The sequence below is a fragment of the Terrapene carolina genome, unplaced genomic scaffold (genome assembly GCF_002925995.2).
Source record: "Terrapene carolina triunguis isolate 2854851 unplaced genomic scaffold, T_m_triunguis-2.0 Scaffold53, whole genome shotgun sequence".
NCBI classification, from domain to species: Eukaryota; Metazoa; Chordata; order Testudines; family Emydidae; genus Terrapene; species Terrapene triunguis.
This window is the reverse complement of record NW_020664404.1, coordinates 20,031,234-20,053,663: the sequence shown is the minus strand read 5'-3', so window position 1 is coordinate 20,053,663 and position 22,430 is coordinate 20,031,234. Positions and strand designations below refer to the sequence as shown.

At 39.9% G+C, this 22,430-nt stretch overlaps 1 protein-coding gene across 1 annotated transcript in view; it reads right to left on the bottom strand.

The window, feature by feature from the left end:
* The window catches only part of PHLPP1 (PH domain and leucine rich repeat protein phosphatase 1), a 225,644-nt gene that overhangs the window by 104,182 nt on the left and 99,032 nt on the right, over positions 1-22,430 (bottom strand). Inside the window, exons 2-3 of the mRNA XM_024203917.2 lie at positions 6,644-6,840; positions 2,672-2,797 (exon numbers count right to left, since the gene is read on the bottom strand). Coding sequence (XP_024059685.2) covers positions 2,672-2,797; positions 6,644-6,840 — 323 coding nt within the window. The remainder of the gene's footprint in view (positions 1-2,671; positions 2,798-6,643; positions 6,841-22,430) is intronic.

Here is a 22,430-nt window from a genome sequence, read left to right as displayed (position 1 = left end):
TAGGTAGCATCCTTTAAGATAAATACAGAAATGGAAATAAAGGGCTAGGGTTTATTTTGCTACAAAAGGACTCCATTTGGCTAAGCCACATTGGTAGATTCCTTCCATCCTTCCCCTTTGTACATGTAACTCAGGAACTATTTGTTTCATCTTCTAAATTAAATTCTACAGGTACTGGTATCAGTAGCCAAAAGATTTAAATTTGTGGTTATTGATCGTTTTACTATTTCAGTAACATACTATTCTGTTATTGAATGATTCTTCTCACACCAACACATTTAGCTGAGCTGGTATCACGTGTTTTCCATATTTATCTTACAAAACAGTTTAGAGAAACTTCATTCTAACACATAGTAAGTCCTGTCTGAAAGATGTGAATCTACAAAACAGCTATACAACTGGAACAGAGCGATCTAGTTAGATGAACGTGTAACTATGAAACAAAGATTTTCTCAATTTTTCATTTGCTATGTGCTGCTGTCGACATACTTAAGTGTTGAACTGGCAATATTAGTGGCTTTCCTCAGTTCTGGCACTCAAAGCCTTCTACGAGCTCTGGGCTTGGAGTTCCTCCCCCAACATTTAAAAAAGGGAAGATGTCATGATTATATAGGGAGATGTCCTCAGGTTGGCTACCTTCCCACTACTGTTAGTCATATGGGTGAGAGAGAGCAAGAGAGAAGCACAGCATGGTACAGAACAAGCCTATGTTGTCAGTAATTCAATGGGACTTTCTGCCATTTATTTCTACTTCTGAAGTTCATTGTTTTACACTGTTTATCCTCACTCATGAGATTTGAGCCACTGGAGATGAAAGAACACTTGTCTTATATAAAGATCAACTGAATAACAAGAACAAGCTCAAAACTGGAAATCAGATCAGACCGCAAACCATGCATATCTTGGCTTCACAATAAGAAGTCAGGGAGTTTTAGGTTAGTGTTCCAATGTCAGAACGATACAAAATCCTACAATAGATGAACTACTAGAACATGCACAAAGGGCATTCTATTCCAGAAAAAATCCCAAACATTTATTGCCCAAAGAAAGCTACAACATAATTCAACTCAATTTACTATAGGAACATAAAATTAACAATCCTCTTTAAAAACCAATACTTCAAACATTTACTAGAAAAAGTATACTGCCTTTTGGAAAAGCCACACTGAAAATGATCTAGAGTGCCATATATCTATAAATCTCTTCAAAAAATATCACACAAACTACCTTAATACAATCAAGAACATAAAAACCAGTAGTCTCTTACTAAATATGGAATTAATGAACATTAAAAATACAGTGGAAAACCAAAGAGAAAAATATTTAACCAGTGTGCCAAAAGAACTGAAACGTTCTTTACCCTTCAGTGCACAAGATACAGGAATATGAGCTATTATCAGACACCGCAGAGAACCCAACTAAAGGAGTAGATAGGAAAAAATTAGCATAATAGAGAAAAAGACAACTGCAGAAACCACCTCTCAAGACAAGGTAATATGGCACCAAATAGTAAGAGGTTAATAATGCAAATGGTGTAAAAAAACCAACACCTAAATTCTGTTGGCAAAGCCTGCTCTAACACATGTGATGTATTTTTAAGTCCGGAACTCTACTTTAACATGCTCAGAGCTTTCATTTTTAAACATGAGTGGGCCTCCCCATAACACACACGGTAAGGCATAGACAGGAATCTAAATCTTTTTGGACGGATGTTGAAAGTGTTTTAGTGTCAGCTTAGTTAGTTCTCCCTTATTGCCTCACCCTGCTCATTGCATTGTGGGATTTCTGTTCAATTATTGATTTACTTTTCTTTTATTCTGAGGTTCCCTTGTATCCTCAGTACCTCCAGTCCCCTGGCCTGGCTTTTCCTACTGCACCACCTTATGCTGCTTTGCTATCAGAATGACAGGAGAAAGAGCAGGGCTCTGCTGTTCAGAGCTATTCCACTGAGGGAAGTGGGGAGAACAGATCATGCTGAACTAGGGTCCTCACCATGCCCAGTCTTTCCAGCACAAGGCAAATGCAAAGGAGCTCTGAAATAGAAATTCATCAGCTCAGCTAGAAGGTGGGTTGCTCCATTTGTGGAGAGACTAGCACTGGTAGATGTATAATCTGACCGCATAGTCAATTACAGCCCTGATACGATAGGATATTGAATATGTACCAAAATACAGTATATTGGAGAACACTAATTGATCAGCAATAGCAAATATGTTGATATCTTGCCAGTCACTAAACTTTACCTATTTTAAGACGGAAGTGAAGCACAACATTCCCATCAGAAAAACTCCTCCAATTGGTTCTTGAAGTTTCTAGCACTGTCTTTGGGTTCTCTACATGTCTTACATTACCACAGCTTTTATTACTTCTGAAACAGAATTTTTCATATTGAAATGTTGGAAAGAGCCATTACTGACCTTCTCTATTCTAATGGCCTTATTCCCTACATTAGTGAGCTGCACCAAGGTGAGGGGAAAAGTGGTAAATCTGGCTAGTATTCTTTATTTACATATTGCAGGCAAATGGAGTTTAACACAACACACCACACCACACCCACACCCCTCACTCCAGCCACAGACCCACAACCGTTTATGCCATTATGGTGAAAGTGAGCAACATTTTTCTTAAGTAGAAAACTAAGGAGAACTCTAGTTGCTAGAGGTGTTCTTACCTTGGATGCTTGTCGAAGCCACCGTAAATACTCCGTGAAGGTATCAAAACAAATGTAATAGGTCTGGCTCTGAGGTCCAGAGGAACTAAATGCTAAACAGTGCTGGTGCTTTTTCACTTCTTCCACCTGTATTTAAAAAGATAAAATAATTACTGCATAAAATTTGGAAAAAGAGTCACTGTGCAACCAGCAAGGCAAAGTGAAGCTGTGAAACCGAGGAGCAGCACAAAAACCTCATTAAGTATTGTTAAGCCTGCAATCTAATTAATCCAGTGTCAAGGAGCCACAAAACCCATGCAAGCAACAGATTAAGAAACCTGAACTGTTTAACAGGACTCTTGAATTAAGTTATATAAACGTACTGTTAGAGTTGAAGATAAAGATCTGGATAATTCTTAAGACTTGAATATCATAAGACTTTTCCAAAATTAAACTGCCATAAAGCCAATTATTTTCTGGCATTTAAAAAAAAGTGTATTAACCACATGCTTCTTCCTACTGTGAAATGGAGTGGGAGATATGTAAATCTGATGGGCTGTGGGTAGGGCAGGGAAGGTAGAGGAGTTTGGCAATAACTTTTCTAGTTTAAACAAGTATTTTGCTGATAAGCCTTTAACAGTGGAATGTGAAACAAAAAATATTTTGTGCCCTTTGCTGCTCCTTTTATATAAAAACCAGCATCAAATGTTTAGTTTTGTCTGGATATTTCAAACGCGTAAAAGCAAGAAGTCCTCGTCTCTTTTTTTGCTAGAGGCCCTCAGCAAGGTATATGGATGACCTGAAAAGAACTCTACAGAAAAAAGAATAAAAGCATTTCCTTGTGAAAGACTTTTATGCTGCTTTTATACATTCAACAAGGAGCTGCAAAGAATATATAATTTAGTTTCATTCTTCACCAGTAAAAATTTACCTTTAAAAAGGAAACTGGCACAATGTATGGTCTCCAAGATGTCTCTGTGATGGTTCACAACACTACGTTCTGGAATGCCTTTTGCAAACCAGGAAGTGCAAGAGGATTTAAGTGGGTGAGGGAGAAGTCATTCAAAAATACTTATTCTGTTCCAACTGTCCCTCACCCAAGCCTCGACAGTGTAGGCTTTCAGCAAATATTTCTGGGCTTGACTCAGTTTTCATTTTATGTTTGCATTCTACCTTCAACTTGACCCCTTGCACATAAGCAATTCCTACAACATACAGGAGACATAAGCAAAGACATACTTTTTGCCAATTCCATGAACAAAACCCTTTAAAGGCTCAGGATCCATTCGGTTAGCTCTCTATTTTTGACGCTAGGATTTTACCCTACTCCTCCCTTGTGGCTTTCCTAGAGGTAACAGCAGGCTAGGAACACTTGAATCTTGCACTTCCCAGTGTGCAGCAATGAGTAATGCCATCTGCTGCTGGGGAGAGGGTTGTGGAATATCCCTTTGTATTTCTTCTGGCTGAGGGAAAGGACACACTCCATGGAGAAGGCGGGAACATTCTTGTATGGAGAAGGTGGAGAGGGGAGAGAAAAGAGTTGCTAGAACAGGGGAATCGCCACACAACTAGACTTGGCATATAAAATGCCCCAATACAGAATATTGAAGTGGAACTCTGAAAACTGACTTTGTAAATATGACATCATGGACTTCCATGTTTATTGTGTCTCAGGTCAATTTCAATATTATGTGCTAGTACACAAGGTTAAAAAAAAGATTCAGCTGCCAGCCCTGCAAAAATCAGCCTGGGGTCCAAGAATCAAGAAGGATTCTTTTCATCTTGTGCATCACAACTAGTTATGAAGATTCTGCAGGCCACATTGGGTCTCCAGTTGCTCCTGTGTAGCCCCATTGTCATAGTGCTGTTTCACAGGCATATCTGATTGGAATAAATTCTGTTGATGCACAAAACGGAACAGAACCCAGCTCAATTTCTTAGCAAACAGGTAGCATGAGCAAACAGCAATAAACACTGAGGCTATGGCTACACTTGCAGATGTAAAGCGCTGGGAGTTAAACCAGCCCTCAGAGACAGCAGCAGGGAAAGTGCTGCCATGTGTTTACATTGTCAGCTGCAAGCGCAGTGGCGCGGCCACATTAGCAGCTCTTGCAACGCCACAAAGAGCAGTGCATTGTGGTAGCTATACCAGTGTGCAAGTGGCTGCAGCGTGCTATTCAAATGGAGGCAGGGATGGAGTGTGACAGGGAGTGTGTTGTGTGTATGTGGGGAGAGAGACTGTTTTTGGGGGGCAGAGGGTGTGTCAGCATGCTGTCTTGTAAGTTCAGACAGCAGCAGGGGGAAACCCCGACATCAGCCCCCCCCCATCTCCGCCCCTCTCACTCACACACACACACACACACACACACACACACACACACACCTTTGCAGCAGCATTCCACAGTAATGGTTTGCTTTGTGTCCCGGAGCAGATAAGCATGCCACTGTCAGAAACGGAGCTTTGAAAGGGGATAGCTGCATGCCTGCCAGCCGAGTTCAATACAATGACAAGAGCGGCCATTTGACGTCAAGGGATTATGGGAGGTTTCCGGAGGCCAATCACAGCGCAGTAATGCAACATGTCGTCCACACTGACACTCAGGCGTTTCAGCCAGGGCGCAGGAAGCTCTAGGCTTCTCATGGAGGTGGATTACCAGGGGCACTCCAGCTGCGGAGTCCAGGCACTCTAAGTGCTTGCCAGTGTGGACACCTCAGGAGTTAGGGTGCCTGGGGTGGATTCAATGCGCTCTAATTTGCAAGTGTAGCCAAGCCCTAAGTCACTAGAAAGATACAACTCTGAATATACAAAACAGATTTGTTCATTAAGATGGTGCCATTTTACAGTTATGCTGTGGAATTGCTCTAAAATTTGAGTGCATATATTTACACATGTGACCTAATGAAAACTAAACTCAGCCAATGGGCAAAGTAACATACTACTCGGTATGTCTTTTGCCATATACCAGGGGTGACTAAACTGGCTCGTGAGCCGCATGCGGCTCTTTTACAGTTAAAATGCAGCGGGGGGGGGGGGGGGGGGGGGGGGGGGGAGAGAAAGAGGTCAGGGCTTCTGCCAGAGACGACTAGTTCCTGCTGGGGGGGAGAGGGGGGGTAGGGGCACAATTTAAAGGTTTGGCCCCCCCAACAGCTTGAGTCATGCCCACCCAGACATGCCCCCCTTCTTATCCTCAGCAGCCTCTCCCTGCAGCTCCCAGAGGCAGCAGGAAACAGCTGGGAGCTGCAGGAAGAGGTCACTGCTTTAGCTCCACACGGAGAGGCAGCAGTAAAAGTAGCAGCTCTCCCTGCATCCCCCAGCTAATTGCTGTTGCCTCTCCCCACAGCCACAGATCCCAGCTCACTGGGGCCTGCAGCTGCTGTGCAGGGAGGGGGCCCGGTGGAACCATGTGACTGAGCAGGGCCAGCCAACTCTGGCAAAAAAATCTGGGGAGGCATGTGACCCCATGTGCGCCCCCGCCCCCCATCTGTTGTTTCTGGCTTCTGCCTAGCGAGGAGAGAGGTCTCAGGGCTTCAGCCCCGCGGGGTGCACCTGCTGGCACTCGGGACTTCAGCAGAAGTGGAGCTGAAGCCCCGAGCCTCAGTAGGCGCACCCTGGCTCTCGAACTTCTGAAGCCTGTCGTATGCGCCTCGGAGGATCAGTAAGTTTGGCCACCCCTGCCATACACGCATACATACACAGAACAATTAGTACTACAGGAAAAGAGGAGAGAATGATCTCACACGCAAAATTTAATTGCCATTCCCTGATTTTTTTCCATTTTTAAGCTCTCAATGCAAGAACTTTGCAAGAAGATAAAAATGAAGCAGGTACAGGTAGTAAGTGTTATGTCCAGTAATAACTGTTTTCATTTTCAGACTCCACAGAGCGCAAGCTCCTTGGGGCTGGAACCTGTGTCTGAAAATCACCATGTATACCTATAGCAGTGAAAAACAGGATTAAGTGAGCAACCTCAAGCATTACCAAAAAACCCTTACTTTTCCACCAATTAGAGGGAGAACATGCATCTTTCCAATTTGGCTTTCTTTCACCGATGATACGATTAGGCACGTCCCACAAAGGATAACTTGGCGTCTTGTCCATCTGTTGACCGGCAAATGCATTTTCCCTTTTCGTACATTGTACATTCCTGAGAGCTGAATCCGTTCAGAGTTGCCAGTGCTATGGGGCTTTCCTGAAATAGAAACAAAAGCAGGCACTTTATCACTAAGGATGTTTTCCTTTTTCAATCACTCTTAATAATGTTGAGCACAATCTGACAAATGACAACCAACTCTGGAGTCAAACAAATAAATAAAGGGATTTGAGCATTACAGTATCAATATATGGATACTGACTGGTACAATTTCCTTTCTTCAGTATTAGTCTTGCAGTTTTGGTACATTTAAATATTTGCCTAGAAGATTTCAAAAATAATTGTTTGCATCTTCTGCTTTACAACTACATACAATACCTTTTCTTGTCTCTCTTCTGAACCAATGCCAAAACCGCACTAACCCATCCCTAGTAATTATATTTCAAAGACCGTGTAATATGCATTTTCAATACTTGTTTAATAGTACCGAAGTGTTCACAGACTTGGAATGTCCTCTATTCATTAGAGCTTGGAATTCATTTCAAACATCTCTAGATGTTACCGTTTCAGTCTCACTACACCCTCAAAATTGCCACAGCACTTTTACGTACAATACTACAGAGAAACTGCAGACAGCGGTAACAAATGAGCAGTGACCAAATGAGTGACCAGGCTGATCATTTAAAGGAGAACTCTGTAATACAAAGCTCTCTTTCCGAAGAGGCCACCATTGACAATGACATTCAGTGGCCACATGGTGCAGGAGATTATGGAGCTCTATGCTTAAATTCTTAGGCCTCAGGTGGAAAGGATTTTCACTGTCTCACTATAATCTGAAGCATTTATCCATATTAAATTACCACCACCTCCAAATCTGGCATTACTCTGCTAAAGACAAGCTGTGGACTAAAGTAGCAAGGCTGCTGCGAGTCAGGACAGAGGTGCACTGACAGATGTGTGATACACTGGCTAAGCTTGTTAATACTGTGCTCGGTTTTCGTGCAACTTTTCTGATAGCATGTTTAAAGAAAGGTTTTGTTGTTGGTGAAACAGCAGAAGCAGTAACTCCAATAAGTTTCCTGATACCTAGACAAAAGACTGGTAAAATGAAGATTCATCCATTTTCTAAATTAAACCATAAAGCATAAGATCGAGAGAAATCTTAAACTATAATTTCTTTAAAGAAAAGAAAACCTGAAATCCCACAATTCTAGGGGATTATTACAACAGCTGCTGCAGATTAGGATCACTCCAGTCAGGGCCCACTAGTTGAAAAAGATAAGTCGTGGTGCAGAAACACCCTTTTCTAAGGGTTGATGTCTCTCACCGAATCAGCTCTTTTAAATTAGTCTTAGAGGACAAAACAATTTAAGTCATCTATCCCAAAGTAATTTCCCCCAATGCCAACTGTAACTATCACTTCCCTTTTAAAATCTGTTTATTAAACCCAAACTTGGCACAGTTAGTCCCGGTTTTGCTATGCTCTAATTAACACTGGCATTTAGGCTACTGTCTGCCTGTTTAGAACCGCAAGAATGCTGCTGTAACTTAAAAAAGGATACTTCATTGCCTACAGATTTCTGGCATTTATTAATAATTGATACTCTGAGATGGCACTACCAAGTATCAAACTCAAATCTATCAGAAGCTGAAGGCACTCCTATTATGTCCAGCAGTACTTCGAAGATGGGGGCACATGGTCTAATCAGTTGCAATCGGATCAGATGATCATGCTATGGCTTAACTTCTTTATTGTATGAAGATAAATGATGTCAAATGCAAGGAACCTAGTACAGTACTGAGGACCAAACCTTCAGGAGAAATCTCCAGGAGGCAAATCAAAGTTATTTTGAGATCTTACATGGCAAAAGAAGTTTGAAAAACACCTTGTTATTGTTCATATGTATGGCTACAGTAGTGCTAGGAATGTGAATCAGTGTTGTGCCATGCTAGGTGTTATACAACAGTAGGAACGATGCTTGCTGTGAAAAGGTTTACAAATTTGTGACCAAACTCAGAACTCCTTTAGAAAAAAAGTCATAAAGTAGACCACCAGGGCTGATGCTGTTTGGAGATAATATTCCTGTGGATAAGCTCTGTAAGATGTCTAGAGAGGCCATGTTGCTGCTACATGGCAGAAAAGTCTGACATGTCCAGAGCCAAGATATGAAGAGCAATAGTCTTCAGGCAGACTGGGGGCTAGATCAGACCAGAGCGTACCCTCAGTTATACTTTAATAAACAATTCTCTAACTAAAGTCAGTGTTGTTTAACGAAGTAAACACAGGCTCATCCTCCAAAGCTAACTACATGCAAAAAGAGTTTAGAAAGGATCAACGAGAGAATGAACACAGTTAACATCCACCAATACCATGTCTCAGACAACTATCTTTGGAAGAGAGTTTAAGTAATGGTTCTCTCCATTTTATACTATGGATCATATATTTCAACAGATCAAGAATAATTCCCACTCCCAATCTTGCAACTGATTCCACAACTTAAAACATTAAACAAAGTTTAGAAGTTTAAAATCTGCAGGAACTGATAACTTGCACCTAAGAGTTTTAGAAGAACTGGATGAGGAATTCTGAAACAAAGATTTTTAACAAATGTTGGAATACTGGGAAGTTCCAGAGGGCTGATAAAAGGCTAATATGTCAATAATTAGAAAGGATAAGTGGAATGATCATGGTAACTACAGACCAATTAGCCAAAACCTGATCCAAGGCAAAGTCATGGAGATGATAGTAGAGAGTAAAGTCAGTAAGAAAAATTAAAGGAGGGTAATAGAATTAGTACCAAACAACAAACTTGATATTTTCAATATTACAAGTAAGGGTAATTTGACTTCTGCAAAGTGTTTGGTTTAATACCATATAATATTTAGATTAACAAAATTAGAAAAGGTCAATATAGCACATTATATGGATTTAAAACTGGCAAACTGATCAAACTCAAAAGGCAACTGTACCATCTAGGTGAATCATCATCTTAGAAGGGATGTTTCTAAAGGGGCTCCTTAGGGATCTTGTCTCAATGCCATTCAATATCTTTGGGCATGCCTACACTACAAAATTAAGTCAACTTAAGTCAACCTACAGCCATTGCAGTAATTAAAGTGGTGGCTCACGTCCACACTAAGCTCCTCCTCCTGTCAGTGGTACACGCCCTCACCAGGAGCGCTTCTACTGACTTAACTGTGTGGGGCACTGACAGCAGGAGTCCCCTCTTCCTCCCACTCTGGGGCTGACAACACAAGCTGTCTGCCCCAGGGGGCCACTCCGGCTGTCGGCCCTGGGGTGGGGGGGGGGGATGACTTCAGCTATGAGCCCCACATGGGGCTGACAGCCAACAAGCAATGCCCTAACTACATCAACCAAAGTGCTACGCCTCTTGTGGAGGTGGAGTTAAGTCGATGTAGTGGGCGACTTACATTTTAGTGTAGCTGCTTACAGAGTTAGATCGACGTAAGCTGCCTTACGTCGACCTAATTCTGTAGCCCAGGCCTTTATCAGTTATTTGGAAGAACATACAAAACCACTGCTAACAGAGTTGCCAATGACAAAACTTGGTAGAATGGTAAATAATGTGAAGGCCAGGTGAATTGTACAGAACAATCGGGATTGCTTGGTAAGCTGAGTTCATTTGAACATCACGTGTTTTCATATAACCAAATGCAATGTCATACATCTAGAGACAAAGAATGTAGGTCATACTTAGTGGACAGGGAATTGTATCTTGGAAAGCAGTGACTCTGAAAAGGATTTAGGGGATTACTGTGGATAACCAACTGAACATGAGCTCCTAGTGTGATGCGCTAAGAGGGCTGGTGTGAAATACTGAATAGCAGTAGGGAAGTGATATTGCCTTGTGTAAAAATGGTTTCCCATTCTAGGGTCCCCACTTGGAAAAAATGTGGGGAAACTGGAAAGGGTTCAGAAAAGAGAGATACAAGAATGATGGGATATCTGGAAAACCTGCCTTATAGCATGAGACTAAAGAGGCTCAGTATACAAAAGCTTATGCCCAAATAAATCAGTTAGTCTAAGGTGCCACAAGGACTCCTCTTTTTTTTTTTTTTTGCTGATACAGACTAACACGGCTACCACTGAAACCTGTCAGTATACTTAGTTCATCCAAGAAAGAATTAAGAGGTAATTTGGCCATTGTAAGTAACTACGTGAGTAGAATTGTCAGACCCCTCTGATTTTGCAGACAAAGCTAGATACATTCAGACTAGAGATACAGGGAAAATATTTAACAGTTAGGCTAATTAATCTTTGGAACCAAGTGATGTGGTAGATTCTCCATCACTTGAAGGAGTTTAAATCAAGATTGGCTATCTTTTAAAAACCTGTTCTCAACCAAAAAACCAGATTTGATTCAAGAATTACTGGGCAAAGTTCTGTGGTTTGTGTTATACAGGAATACAGACTAGATTGTCATATGGTCCCTTCTGGTCTTAAAAAGCTAACAAACTTTCTAGTAACTACAGTACTTTGTTATACAAAAAATTACAACAGTATAAGGAGAAAAAATAATAGGCGCAACTGCTTGCTTATGTCCTTTCCTTTCCTCATTTGGTATCTTCACTATGAGTATCTTTATCTTGAGTGCAAGACTTGATACTAATACTACATTTCCCTTTATTTCCTGCAGCCCAAAGTGCTCAAATATTTTGGTCACTGTCATTTGGTTCACTCCTCCTACAGGATTGCAATTCCTCAATATTTAATGTTAAAAATTAATATATGGAGATATATCTATCTCATAGAACTGGAAGGGACCCCAAAAGGTCATCGAGTCCAGCCCCCTGCCTTCACTAGCAGGACCAAGTACTGATTTTTGCCCCAGATCCCTAAGTGGCCCCCTCAAGGATTGAACTCGCAACCCTGGGTTTAGCAGGCCAATGCTCAAACCACTGAGCTATCCCTCCCCCAATGTCATCTGGAAGTTTGATCATAGTTTAATTTACAGTGCAAAAGAAAAATTCTGAGAGGTGCTAAATTATTCTGTGCTTACTTAAATCCCTCTGAGCACCACTGAGTTAATGTGTCACTAGTTCAGAGTTATCGGATAGCTGAATTCCCATCCAGGGAGCACATGGCTCAAAGGAGAAACTGTTTAACAGGAAGCAATCTTGTCTGCTGACAGATTAGCTTGAACAGCCTGTAAGTTTAAAAAGATCAAGACTATTAGTTGCCAAAGCGTGCAACAGGCAGGAAAGCCTCAGCAATGGTAAGCTATATAGTTAGACAACAAAAGAACAAAGATTTTTTGACAGAGTGAAGGAACTCATCATATTTGCTGCTTCTGACTGCACAATCATCGAGGCAGCAGGTGGCAGAATATGGCAGATCTGTAAGCAAGAATACAGAATAACTAAATGAAGTAGAGGGAGAGGAGGAGGAGAGCGATCCAAGACCAAGGAATTCATCCACACTTCATATGGCCCAAAAAAAACCAAACAAACCGTGCACTGGAAGCAGAAGTTAGTCTTTGATCTATTATAAGGGGGCGCAAACTCTTTTTCTGGTCAATTGTCCCATCCCTTTCATGAACGTGAACTCTGAACAAAACTTTAGACACCTTCCTTTGGGTTACACATCAAGGGTCTGAAGGCAAACAACTTATAGTATACCAGACTATAACCATAAGAATTAACATTCTCTGCTGGGAGGCTGTTCGTTAATGGATTAAATTATCCACAGATGGAAGGAATATATTCTCACTGGAGACCAACACTTAGCATCTGCTTCCTCAAGCAGCCTGACAGCACTCCAGTTTGGTGAATTTCAGAGAACAGTGCATTTCACATTTTTTCCATATATAAAAGTACTTCAGGATGCTTCATGACAGCACCAATAAAAAATTCAACAATAAATCTCAAATATTTTTGCAGGAATTATCACCTTGATGTAAATGAGTGAAGACCAATATGCCCAAAGCAAATCCCAAACACATACTAGAAAAAAATGGGTTGAGCATTTGAAAAACAAAACAAAAACAAAACAAAAATCAATCAAAACAGTTCAGGTAAATTGGCAAGAAAAAGATCTTTTTCATTCCTATCAAGACTCCAAAAGTACAACCCTGAACACACTCATAACAAGACATTCATAACATAATATTCTATATGCAACGCTTTAAAGAGATGTCTGAGATCGAGAAACAGACCACTCAGTTAACCTGCCATTCAGGATTCAGTTTCCTTTAGTTTTAAATTTGTCCCAGGACCTAGAGGGGAATTGATGGCATTTAGAACAAGGGTATAAAAACCTAGGGTTTTGATTTTAACTTTAGACTTGCCATGCAAAAACCAGCAGCACAGCCATGGCTGGCCCAGATCAGATAACTCAGGATCGCGGACCTTGGGCTGCGGGGTGAAAAATAGTGGTGTAGACTTCAGGCTTAGAGCCTGGGCTCCAGTCTTAGACCCACTCCCCTGGGGCTCTGAGATCCACCCCCCTCGGGGACTCAGAGCCCAGGCTCCAGCCCTGAGTGTCTGCACTACACTTTTAAAGCCCTGCAGCCTGAGCCGCACAAGCCCAAGTCAGGTGACCTGGGGCCAGCTGCAGCTGTGCTGTAAGTCTCTTGTGGCCATGCAGACGTGCCTTCAGCTGGAAGAGTCCAGGAGAAGCACTGCTCTCCCACATTAAGCAAAGTTGGGTAACAGTTATCTTCTGGAAGTTTCCTAGCTACATTACTTTCTTCAGAAACTGTGAGATAACTAACAGAATTGCAACAGACTTCCAAATTTAAAAAAAAAAAACTGAATCTGATTTATTAACAATGGAAATTAAAAACCACACAAGAAAAGTTTGAATGTCCTGGGGGAGCTGTAATATTTACTCTACAGAATGTCAGTGTTTGTTTTTATTCACACTGCAACCAACACTAATGAACTCTTGCATGCCAGCAGCTGTTGCCTGCAAACAGATTAACTGGATGAAATAATGTATGATGTTACTGAACTATACAAGTCACACCCTTAGTCAATTTATAAAACTGCTCGATTTTCGGTGTGCACATTTTGACGTTAATAGAAAAAATACTCTATCCCCGCTGATTATAGAATTCTGCACTAAACAAAGTGGAGAGACCTAGAGATTGTCCCTGACTGAGCTGGAAGAAGCTATGAGTACGGTGAAGATACTCTACATCTACTAGGAGATTGCAAAAGATTTCAGACCATTCTGAGAACCCACAACAGCTGGCTTTGGAATCTGGAAAATAGCTATTTGTCCTAGTCACAAAACTTGAGATATTTATGATTTGCAATGCATTGCTGAGATAAGTTATAAAATAGCTGTTTATTATGGGACAAAAGCATTTCCAGAAAATACAGGGAAACGAGAAAGAATTAAATTTAGAGTGTCTGAATTTGTATGAAATTAAAGCTGTAGTTAAGTTAACTTGTGCACAGGGTTTTAAAGTTACCAAAGAAAAGAAGGGTGGGGGGGGGGGGGGTGGAAATGTAGTCAGCACTGATGTATTGGACTTGCTAACTCATCTGACTTTGTAATAAGTTTTATTTTGTCAAAGGTCGGTGCTAAAGAGTCTCCCCAACTGCAAAACATTTATACAGCATTGACTGGGATTTGTCCAGCCTGACATGTTAGCACAGGCTGTCCTAGTATATTCTCTGTCTTCTCAAAAAGTCAGAGTTTTGCTAGCCAATAAGAATATAAGCTTTTCATACTTGCAACGTATATCTTGCTTTAGCTGTCAGTCTGCTTGAATAGGCTGAAGGTTCAAGAATGACTGCTGATTGGGCATCCAAAAATTGTCAATTTCAGGTATCTCAAAGGGAATCTAACTTTCAGAAAAAGGGTGCTCAGAGAGCACTATATTACTTAGCACTCACTTTCGGAAAAATCAGATCCCTTTAAGGTATCTCAAGTTGGCTCCCAAAAATCAAGGTATTCCAACTCACTAGTCACTTCTGAAAAATTAGGCCACCATCCATTATAAAAGGCTTAGAATTTCCTCTTCCTCGCCCATATTTCTTAATTGCCCCGTTGAGAGACAGACAGACATCCTCACCCCCTTGATTTACTTTTTGTGCTTCCTTACCAGGTGCATGAGTCTGAACGGAAGATCAGAGTTCTCCAGAATGCATCATGTAGAATAATTATTTTAACTCAGCCACTGGTGGTCGCAAGCTATACTGAGCCCTAAATGTAGGCGTAAGCTAAGGTTTTGCACTGATTTGGCTAATCAAGCTTTTGCCCAATTAAAAATTTGGGTAAACCTTGATTAGCTGAAATAGTCCCAACTCCTGCATAATTATGTCTACACAGAGAAGGACAAGTATAGACAAGAAAATCCCACAGTGCGGAGTCTCAGAGCCCGAGTCAATTGACTTAGGCTCATTGGACTCAGGTTGCGGGGCTAGAAATAGCAATATAGACATTCCCACTCAGGCTGGAGCCCAGGCTCAAAGATCCTCCGCCTCATTGTTTCAGAACCTGGACGCCAACCTGAGTGGGAATGTCTACACTGCTATTTTTAGCCCCAAAGCCTGATGCCCAGTTAACTGACCTAGACTTAGCGGCGAGAGTTTTTCTTTGCCGCGTAGACATACCCTCAGTGCTCAGCAACTGCTGTACCAATGCTATCCTAAGTGCTGAATGATCCAAAGTGTGATTTTTTTTGTTTTGTTTTAAATATTGCTGCTCTTTTCCCCTTGGCTTCAAAGAAAGCTAGTGATATGGTTTTCTTAAGCTTTTTGAGTATTTAAAGCTCCTTAATCCTTCAGGTGTGTCAAAAGACGACAATAATGCAGAAAACAACTGCAGGCAAAGTCGCAGAGTAATGACTGACAGATGCAAATAGGACGGCAAGTGGATAAAGGCCTAGGGACGGGCAAGAGAAGCAGCAGAATATTAAACACACAAGAGAAGTTGAAAGAGGAATACTGCAATACATCTTGTATGGATGGAAATGGGAAGAATAAATAGCTTTGATTATTATGTATTTCACTAGTCAGAGAAGCATAATCAAGTAGCTATGTGCAGGAACCTACTAATAATTCAAGTTAATGTAGCAAGTGGATTTTCCTTCCTGAAGAAAACACCAGGGTTCCTAATCTGTTCCATGTCGTCTTTAAAAATTGTAATGAGATTTACATGTGGTTGTTGAAAGATTGATTCCTTTTCTCTGCCTCTCCCCATCTCCTACTACAAACTAAGGACTCGATCACATTCTTAAGACAAATGAGTGAGTCTTCTTGTATTGCTACATACATGCAGTATTATACCTGGAAAAATCCAGGTTGATCTTTGCCTATGAATTAGTAGTTCAAGATCTAGTACTCGATGGTATGTAGACTACCTGAAAATGAAAGCAAGCCACCTACATATCTAGTCCACAGAGGAGTTGTAGTTGTACAACTATATTTTGCATAATAAATTCTATTAAGACTGCAAAGCACCTGGTGCTTATCTTCTTCCCAAGGAACTACTGCTACAAGCTAGAAAACCATGCATCTTATGAAGAGAAGGCAGACTAGAAAATAGATGTTATTTGGCCTTTGTAAGATGTATTCTACCTTCACTATGATAGCACCCCTGGGAGAGATGCACTACTGCTGTACAAGAGATGTCACATTGGAAAGTAATGGCTGTGGTATTATACCAACAATCCTGACTACATTAAACCCACTGAGCAAGCTACTAAAATGCTACTAGTATGATTCCCAGCACAGATTCCATAACTCAGTGGAGATCCCTCTCATCTTTATTTTACATGGAGACACACCTGAAAGAACAAAAAATCCACGATTTCATAGCCTGAGTACTCCTCACTTCTAGTTTCCGCAGGCCTGTTTCCTGCCCCCGCCCCCCATTCAGAGTTAATGTCAAAGTTAAGGCTTTGTCCCAATACAGAAGTCACACTGATTAAAATATATATATTAATTAAAGGGTAGTTAAACAAGTGTATCCACACAGGATTTTGCATGCATCAACTTAAAACTGGTTATTTTGATTTAGCTTTTTCCTGTACAATTACCAACAGCCAAAAATAGATATGAGCCAGAGCATCCACACAGGGATTTGTGCTGGTTTAGCTAAATCAGTTTAAAACATTAACTTGGTGCAATTTTGTATCTTCATCAGGCCTAAAGAAAGATAGACCAAAGAGGGAGACAGAATAGTCAATGTAGGATGCTTCTTGCAATCCAAAAAGGCAAGTCAACCGCAAGTCTCTTGTAGATGATGATTGAGGGAACTGGGAACTCTAGCTACTGCCTGTTACCATGTAGAGGCAGAACAGAGTACAAACCGGCAGCTTCCTTCAGGCCCACTTGCCTTCATATGAATGTCAGTTTAAGCTGCCTCTGTACATTGTGAAATGGACCATACATTAGCAAACATCTGCAAATGTGCATTGCAGGAGAGACATACCGAAAAGCTTCACTCTCCACCCGCCCTCCCCCAAAATCGAATATTTGACAAAATAAAAACATTTCAATAACCTTTTTTCTGGCCTTTACATTCTGGGGCAGAAGATAACTACCAGCCCTCCACAATGGTGGCAGAAGTATGAAGAGACATACAAATGTTTTGTAGCTGGCATTGCAAGGTATTTACGTGCCAGATATGCTAAAGTCCCATGCGAATGCCTCTTCTCATTTTCTGCTGACCTTGTAAATAAGAAGTGGGCAGCATTACCTCCTGGAAATGTAAACAAACTTGTTTGTCTGAGCAATTGGCTGAACAAGGAATAGGACTGAGTGGACTTGTAGGCGTTAAAGTTTTACATGGTTATATAACTGCACTCAAAAACAAAACAAACACACATTTGTAAGTTGCATTTTCATGATAGAGATTGCACTACAGTACTTGTAGGAGGTGAATAGAAAAATACTGTTTCTTTTGTTTATCATTTTTACACTGCAAATCTAAAAAAATATAAAGTGAGTAGTATACATTTTGTATTCTGTGTTGTAATAGAAAACAATATATTTCAAAATGTAGAAAAACATCCAAAATATTTAATAAATTTCAATTGGTATTTTATTGTTTAACAATGTGATTAAAACTGCGATTAATCGCGATTAATTTTTTTTTTTTTTTTTTTTAGTTAATTGCATCAGTTAACTGCGATTAATCAACAGCCCTACAAAAAACCTTCAAATATTAACTCAGATTTTTAAAGGTCATTCTGCAGGAATGATCTGGACTGATCACGTAATAAAACATCCATCTTGAATTCATAGAAATTAGAGACTGGATTTATTTAGAAGTGCTATTGAACAATACCACCATTCTTCAATCCAACCACACTCTGAAGAATAATATTTCTCCCCATAATAGGATTATTCTAATTTAAAACCTAAGCCTCAAGAATAAACATTTTCCACCCTGTCACATCCCCAAAGTGAAACCTTATGCAGCAGGATGGTTCATGCTGAGAATATATTGGCAAAAACTGAATCTCATCCATGTTTTAAGATGATCTCAGTAAACCGTATTCCAGATAAAATTGTACATATGCACAGATGTATGTTAAAAACAGGAATTTATCAAACACTAGCCAAAAATCTAATCCTTAATGGTATGGAAAGAATGTCTTGGATTTCAAAAGATCGTACAAAATTTTCAGTAGGATAGGCCCCAGTGACAGCTCAGCCTGGTCTTCTCCCCTTAAAAACAGATACACAGAATGCTAACAATGCAGATTAATTTCTGTGAAGTCATGTAAAACTGAACTCTGCTTGCTAGACTTCCAACATTTAATAAAGCCACAGACTAAAATCCGTGACATCCCAGATGACGATCTCTCTGTGTAAAGCAATTTCTATAGTGGCAAAACCTCTAAAGATGACCCACTGATCTAAACAAAAAACTATCTTCTTGCTGGAATTTGAAAAAATTATTCCTTTATAATTATATTGATGACCCACAGTTAGCAGTTTTGGAGGATACCTGAAAAATATTACAGATGCATAAAAACTATACTGTCTAAAACTTAATCAACTGTTTTAATAAACAAAACTATCCTCCACGGAGAAGGAACAGTGGTGGATTACAGCCCTTGGCAATGGTTTGACACTAATATATATTTATATCTCACTGCCACGAAGGAAAAAATTATCTATATTTAGGGCCCTTCATTTTGAATTTGTTTTATTTAATTTTTCCCAGGAAAATATCAATGTTTATTACCACAACAACAAAAACAGGTGAAAATCAGTGCAAAAAACTTAATTTTTCTGGGTAAATATCTGGGTTTATTTTGGTAGACGGAAAGACAGGAAAAAAATATTCAATAGATTAATGCTTTGAATTCAGTTAATGTGGTTTGCTACAGAACTAAAACTGAACTCAAAACACAATGCTACCTCTGAGTTTAAGAAAACAATAAATCTCTAATCCCCAAATAAAAATTTCTTTGAATAAACACTTCTGTTGTATACTTACAACTATTAGCCTATAAATATTTACATTTAATAACTAGGTCACACCATTAGCAGCGCATACACTCAATTTCATCCTTTTATCCTGTTGTTTTTTTAAAACTTTTGCATACTTCCTTGTATTCTGAAATGTATTCTCATACAGATTTTTGTTTTCTTCTCATTTTAGTGTCAAATCTTTAAACCTTTTATCTGCTAACAGCTTGAAATGTGTACGTGGTGGGCATGAGATTCATCAGTATGTTCCGATGTGCATGCGCTTCAGAGCTTGTGGGCATTCCTGTTTGTTTATTGTGTATATCTTCTAAACGAATACATAGCCTTCCTTCAGGCAGCTTTTCATCTGTGTGTGTATATGCATGTATTATCGTAATACATACATCTCATGCAATGTATTGTATTTTCCTAATAAAACAAGTTTTTTAATATGTTTTAATGATGCAAATGTAGGGTGAAAAATAATTTTTGTAAAACCCAGGGATTTTTCAGTAAAAATTGGTTTAAACTGAAAATCTACATTCTATTCAACCAGCAAAAAAAAGCATCACAATTTGGCTAGTCTCAGACAAAACAGTAAAATTCTCATGGTCACAAATTTAAAAGCACATTCCTTTAGCAAAAAAACTTCAGGGCAAGAATATCATCTCTCCCCTCCTCCATCAGGACTTCACAGACCTTATGAAAATACTATCTTCTCTACTAAAAACCATCCTTTCTGCTGACACTACTGTGTTAAATGTTATACTCCATTCTAGCAATAGTGTATCAAGTTAATAAAACATGATGCTAAATAAACCTGATTGTCTTGTAGTATACAAACATCAATTTGTTTTATATACATTTGCCACCATGTGGCCATTCAAGGTTCTCTAGACTAAACTTTTAAAAGAAGCCAGGAGATGCACTAAAATTCACAAAATAGTTTAGAGTACATAGAGTACAGTATGATTTACAGTGAATATACAGTAAATACAGCTATGGTTTCATATTTTCTGTGTTCTTTCAACAAAACTAACCAGATTCGGAATTCTAAAATAGGTTTAGAAATAGTTTATTCATTTAAATCCCTTGAAAGCATTTTAAGTAATACACCCTGCAGTAGAATACTGTACCAGCATTACAACACTTAACAGAATCAAGATAGTTTTATTTATTAGGATTCGTTTGATGAGCTGTTTGGGTCAGAGCAATATTGTGCAGTTTTGCAAGACAGTGACTAGCATATCTAATTTAGTTCTCATTTAAAATGCCTCAAACATTTAATTGCTATGAAAACACTGGGAAAAATGCAGCAATATATTGTGATGTTTAGAAGTTCAAATTTTATAAGTTTTAAGGAGCATGTCTGGTCAAACATGCTCTAAAATTAAGGTTTTGAAATAACAAGCTTTTACAAAACCTAAAGTGTTCCCATATTTGCTGGTTTTTCACAATCCCGATTCTATTGGATTTGAACCTACCAATGTTTATAACATATTGCAACACTGTTATTATGCAAGAACCTGAAAGTGAAACTGACTATTAAACAAAAGTGAAACCTTTTTAATTTAATTGTACAAAGCAGGAGGAAAAGACAAAAAAATCCAAACAGCAAGAGTGCATTGCATATGGCAGGCCATTGAGACACACTTATTTTGGGGGCATTCGACTTAACTTTTTCCCGTTTTAGTAATCCAAGATACAGTGATAAAGTAAAAATCCCATTATGTGTAATTGGACAGTGTCCCTATAAACATGCTTGCTCAGTCACATCAACTGGTCTGCCAGTAACTCACTGTGACCTGGGAAAGTCATTCAACCTGTATGCCACAACTGCTCCATGTGTAACACAACAACTCCCAACAGTCCTGTTTTCATTGGGATGTCCCAATTTTCTGCCCCGGTAGCTGCGTCTTTGGCTCAAGCAATTGGGATTAAGCAGCATTTCCACTGCAGTTCCTCCCCACCAATCACTCCAGGCTGCACAGGTTTCTCTTCCTTCTCTCCTGCTGTTTCTCTGGGCTCCAAGGTGAGAGCCTGCTTCTTCAGCAGACAGCAAGGAAGAGACACATCAGGAGATAGGCTGGTATCATTAGCTGCCCCACTCACTGGTCTGTCAGCTTTAACCCACCAGCAGCAGCTTCAACATCCCTATGGGAGTGTGGGTATTGGGGAGAAAGAGAAAAGATGGGGTGGGGCAAGACAGCTAAAGGGAGGCCTCTCTTCACAATGGAAGAGAGAAGGGAAGTTCTTGAGGGAGGACAGAGAAGAGGGAGATTCACGATGAAGAAACTCAAAAACCAGTGGGAGAACACTTTAACCTGTCTGGCCATTCTATGACAGACCTGCGGGTGGCTATCTTAAAACAGAAAAACTTCAAAAACAGACTCCAACGAGAGACTGCTGAGCTGGAATTGATATGCAAACTAGACACAATCAACTCAGGGCTAAATAGGGATTGGGAATGGCTGAGCCATTACAAACATTGAATCTATCTCCCCTTGTAAGTATTCTCACACTTGCTTCTTATCAAACTGTCTGTACTTGGCTACCTTGATTATCACTTCAAAAGTTTTTTTTCTCTTACTTAATTGGCCTCTCAGAGTTGGTAAGACAACTCCCACCTGTTCATGCTCTCTGTATGTGTGTATATATATCTCCTCGATATTTGTTTCACTCAATATGCATCCGAAGAAGTGGGTTGTAGCCCACGAAAGCTTATGCTCTAATAAATTTGTTAGTCTCTAAGGTGCCACAAGTACTCCTGTTCTTTTTGCGGATACAGACTAACACGGCTGCTACTCTGAAACATGAAGAAACTGGAAGAGGAACAGGTCTGATGCTTTCCCCATTCCTTAAAACATCAGCTAGGGGAGATCTATCGCTCACCCACAGATGTTAAGTTTGATACTACTTTTCCTCACCTCTGTCAATATTGGTCTGAAGTTACTTCTCCCAGAAAACCTGACATATGGGAATCACATGGAAGAGATACATACCATGGTATTTGCATACTATAAAAATAAACATTTTGCACAGCCACTCTAAATTCATTAAAATCAGCCATCACACTCGTTTGATCTCAGAGTCCTCCCAGCACCTGCTGTCAGTCTCTGTACACAATATTCTAAACATGTCTCAAAGACTATTAGAGTGCTGGCTATAAAGGTTGCCTGATGCTTCAAAAATATCTTGCTTCATAGATCTACCATAAAAAATGAATAGGTTCATGAAAAAAAAAATCTTGGTGCTATGGTCCAGTTTTACAAGTACACAGCCCATTTAGT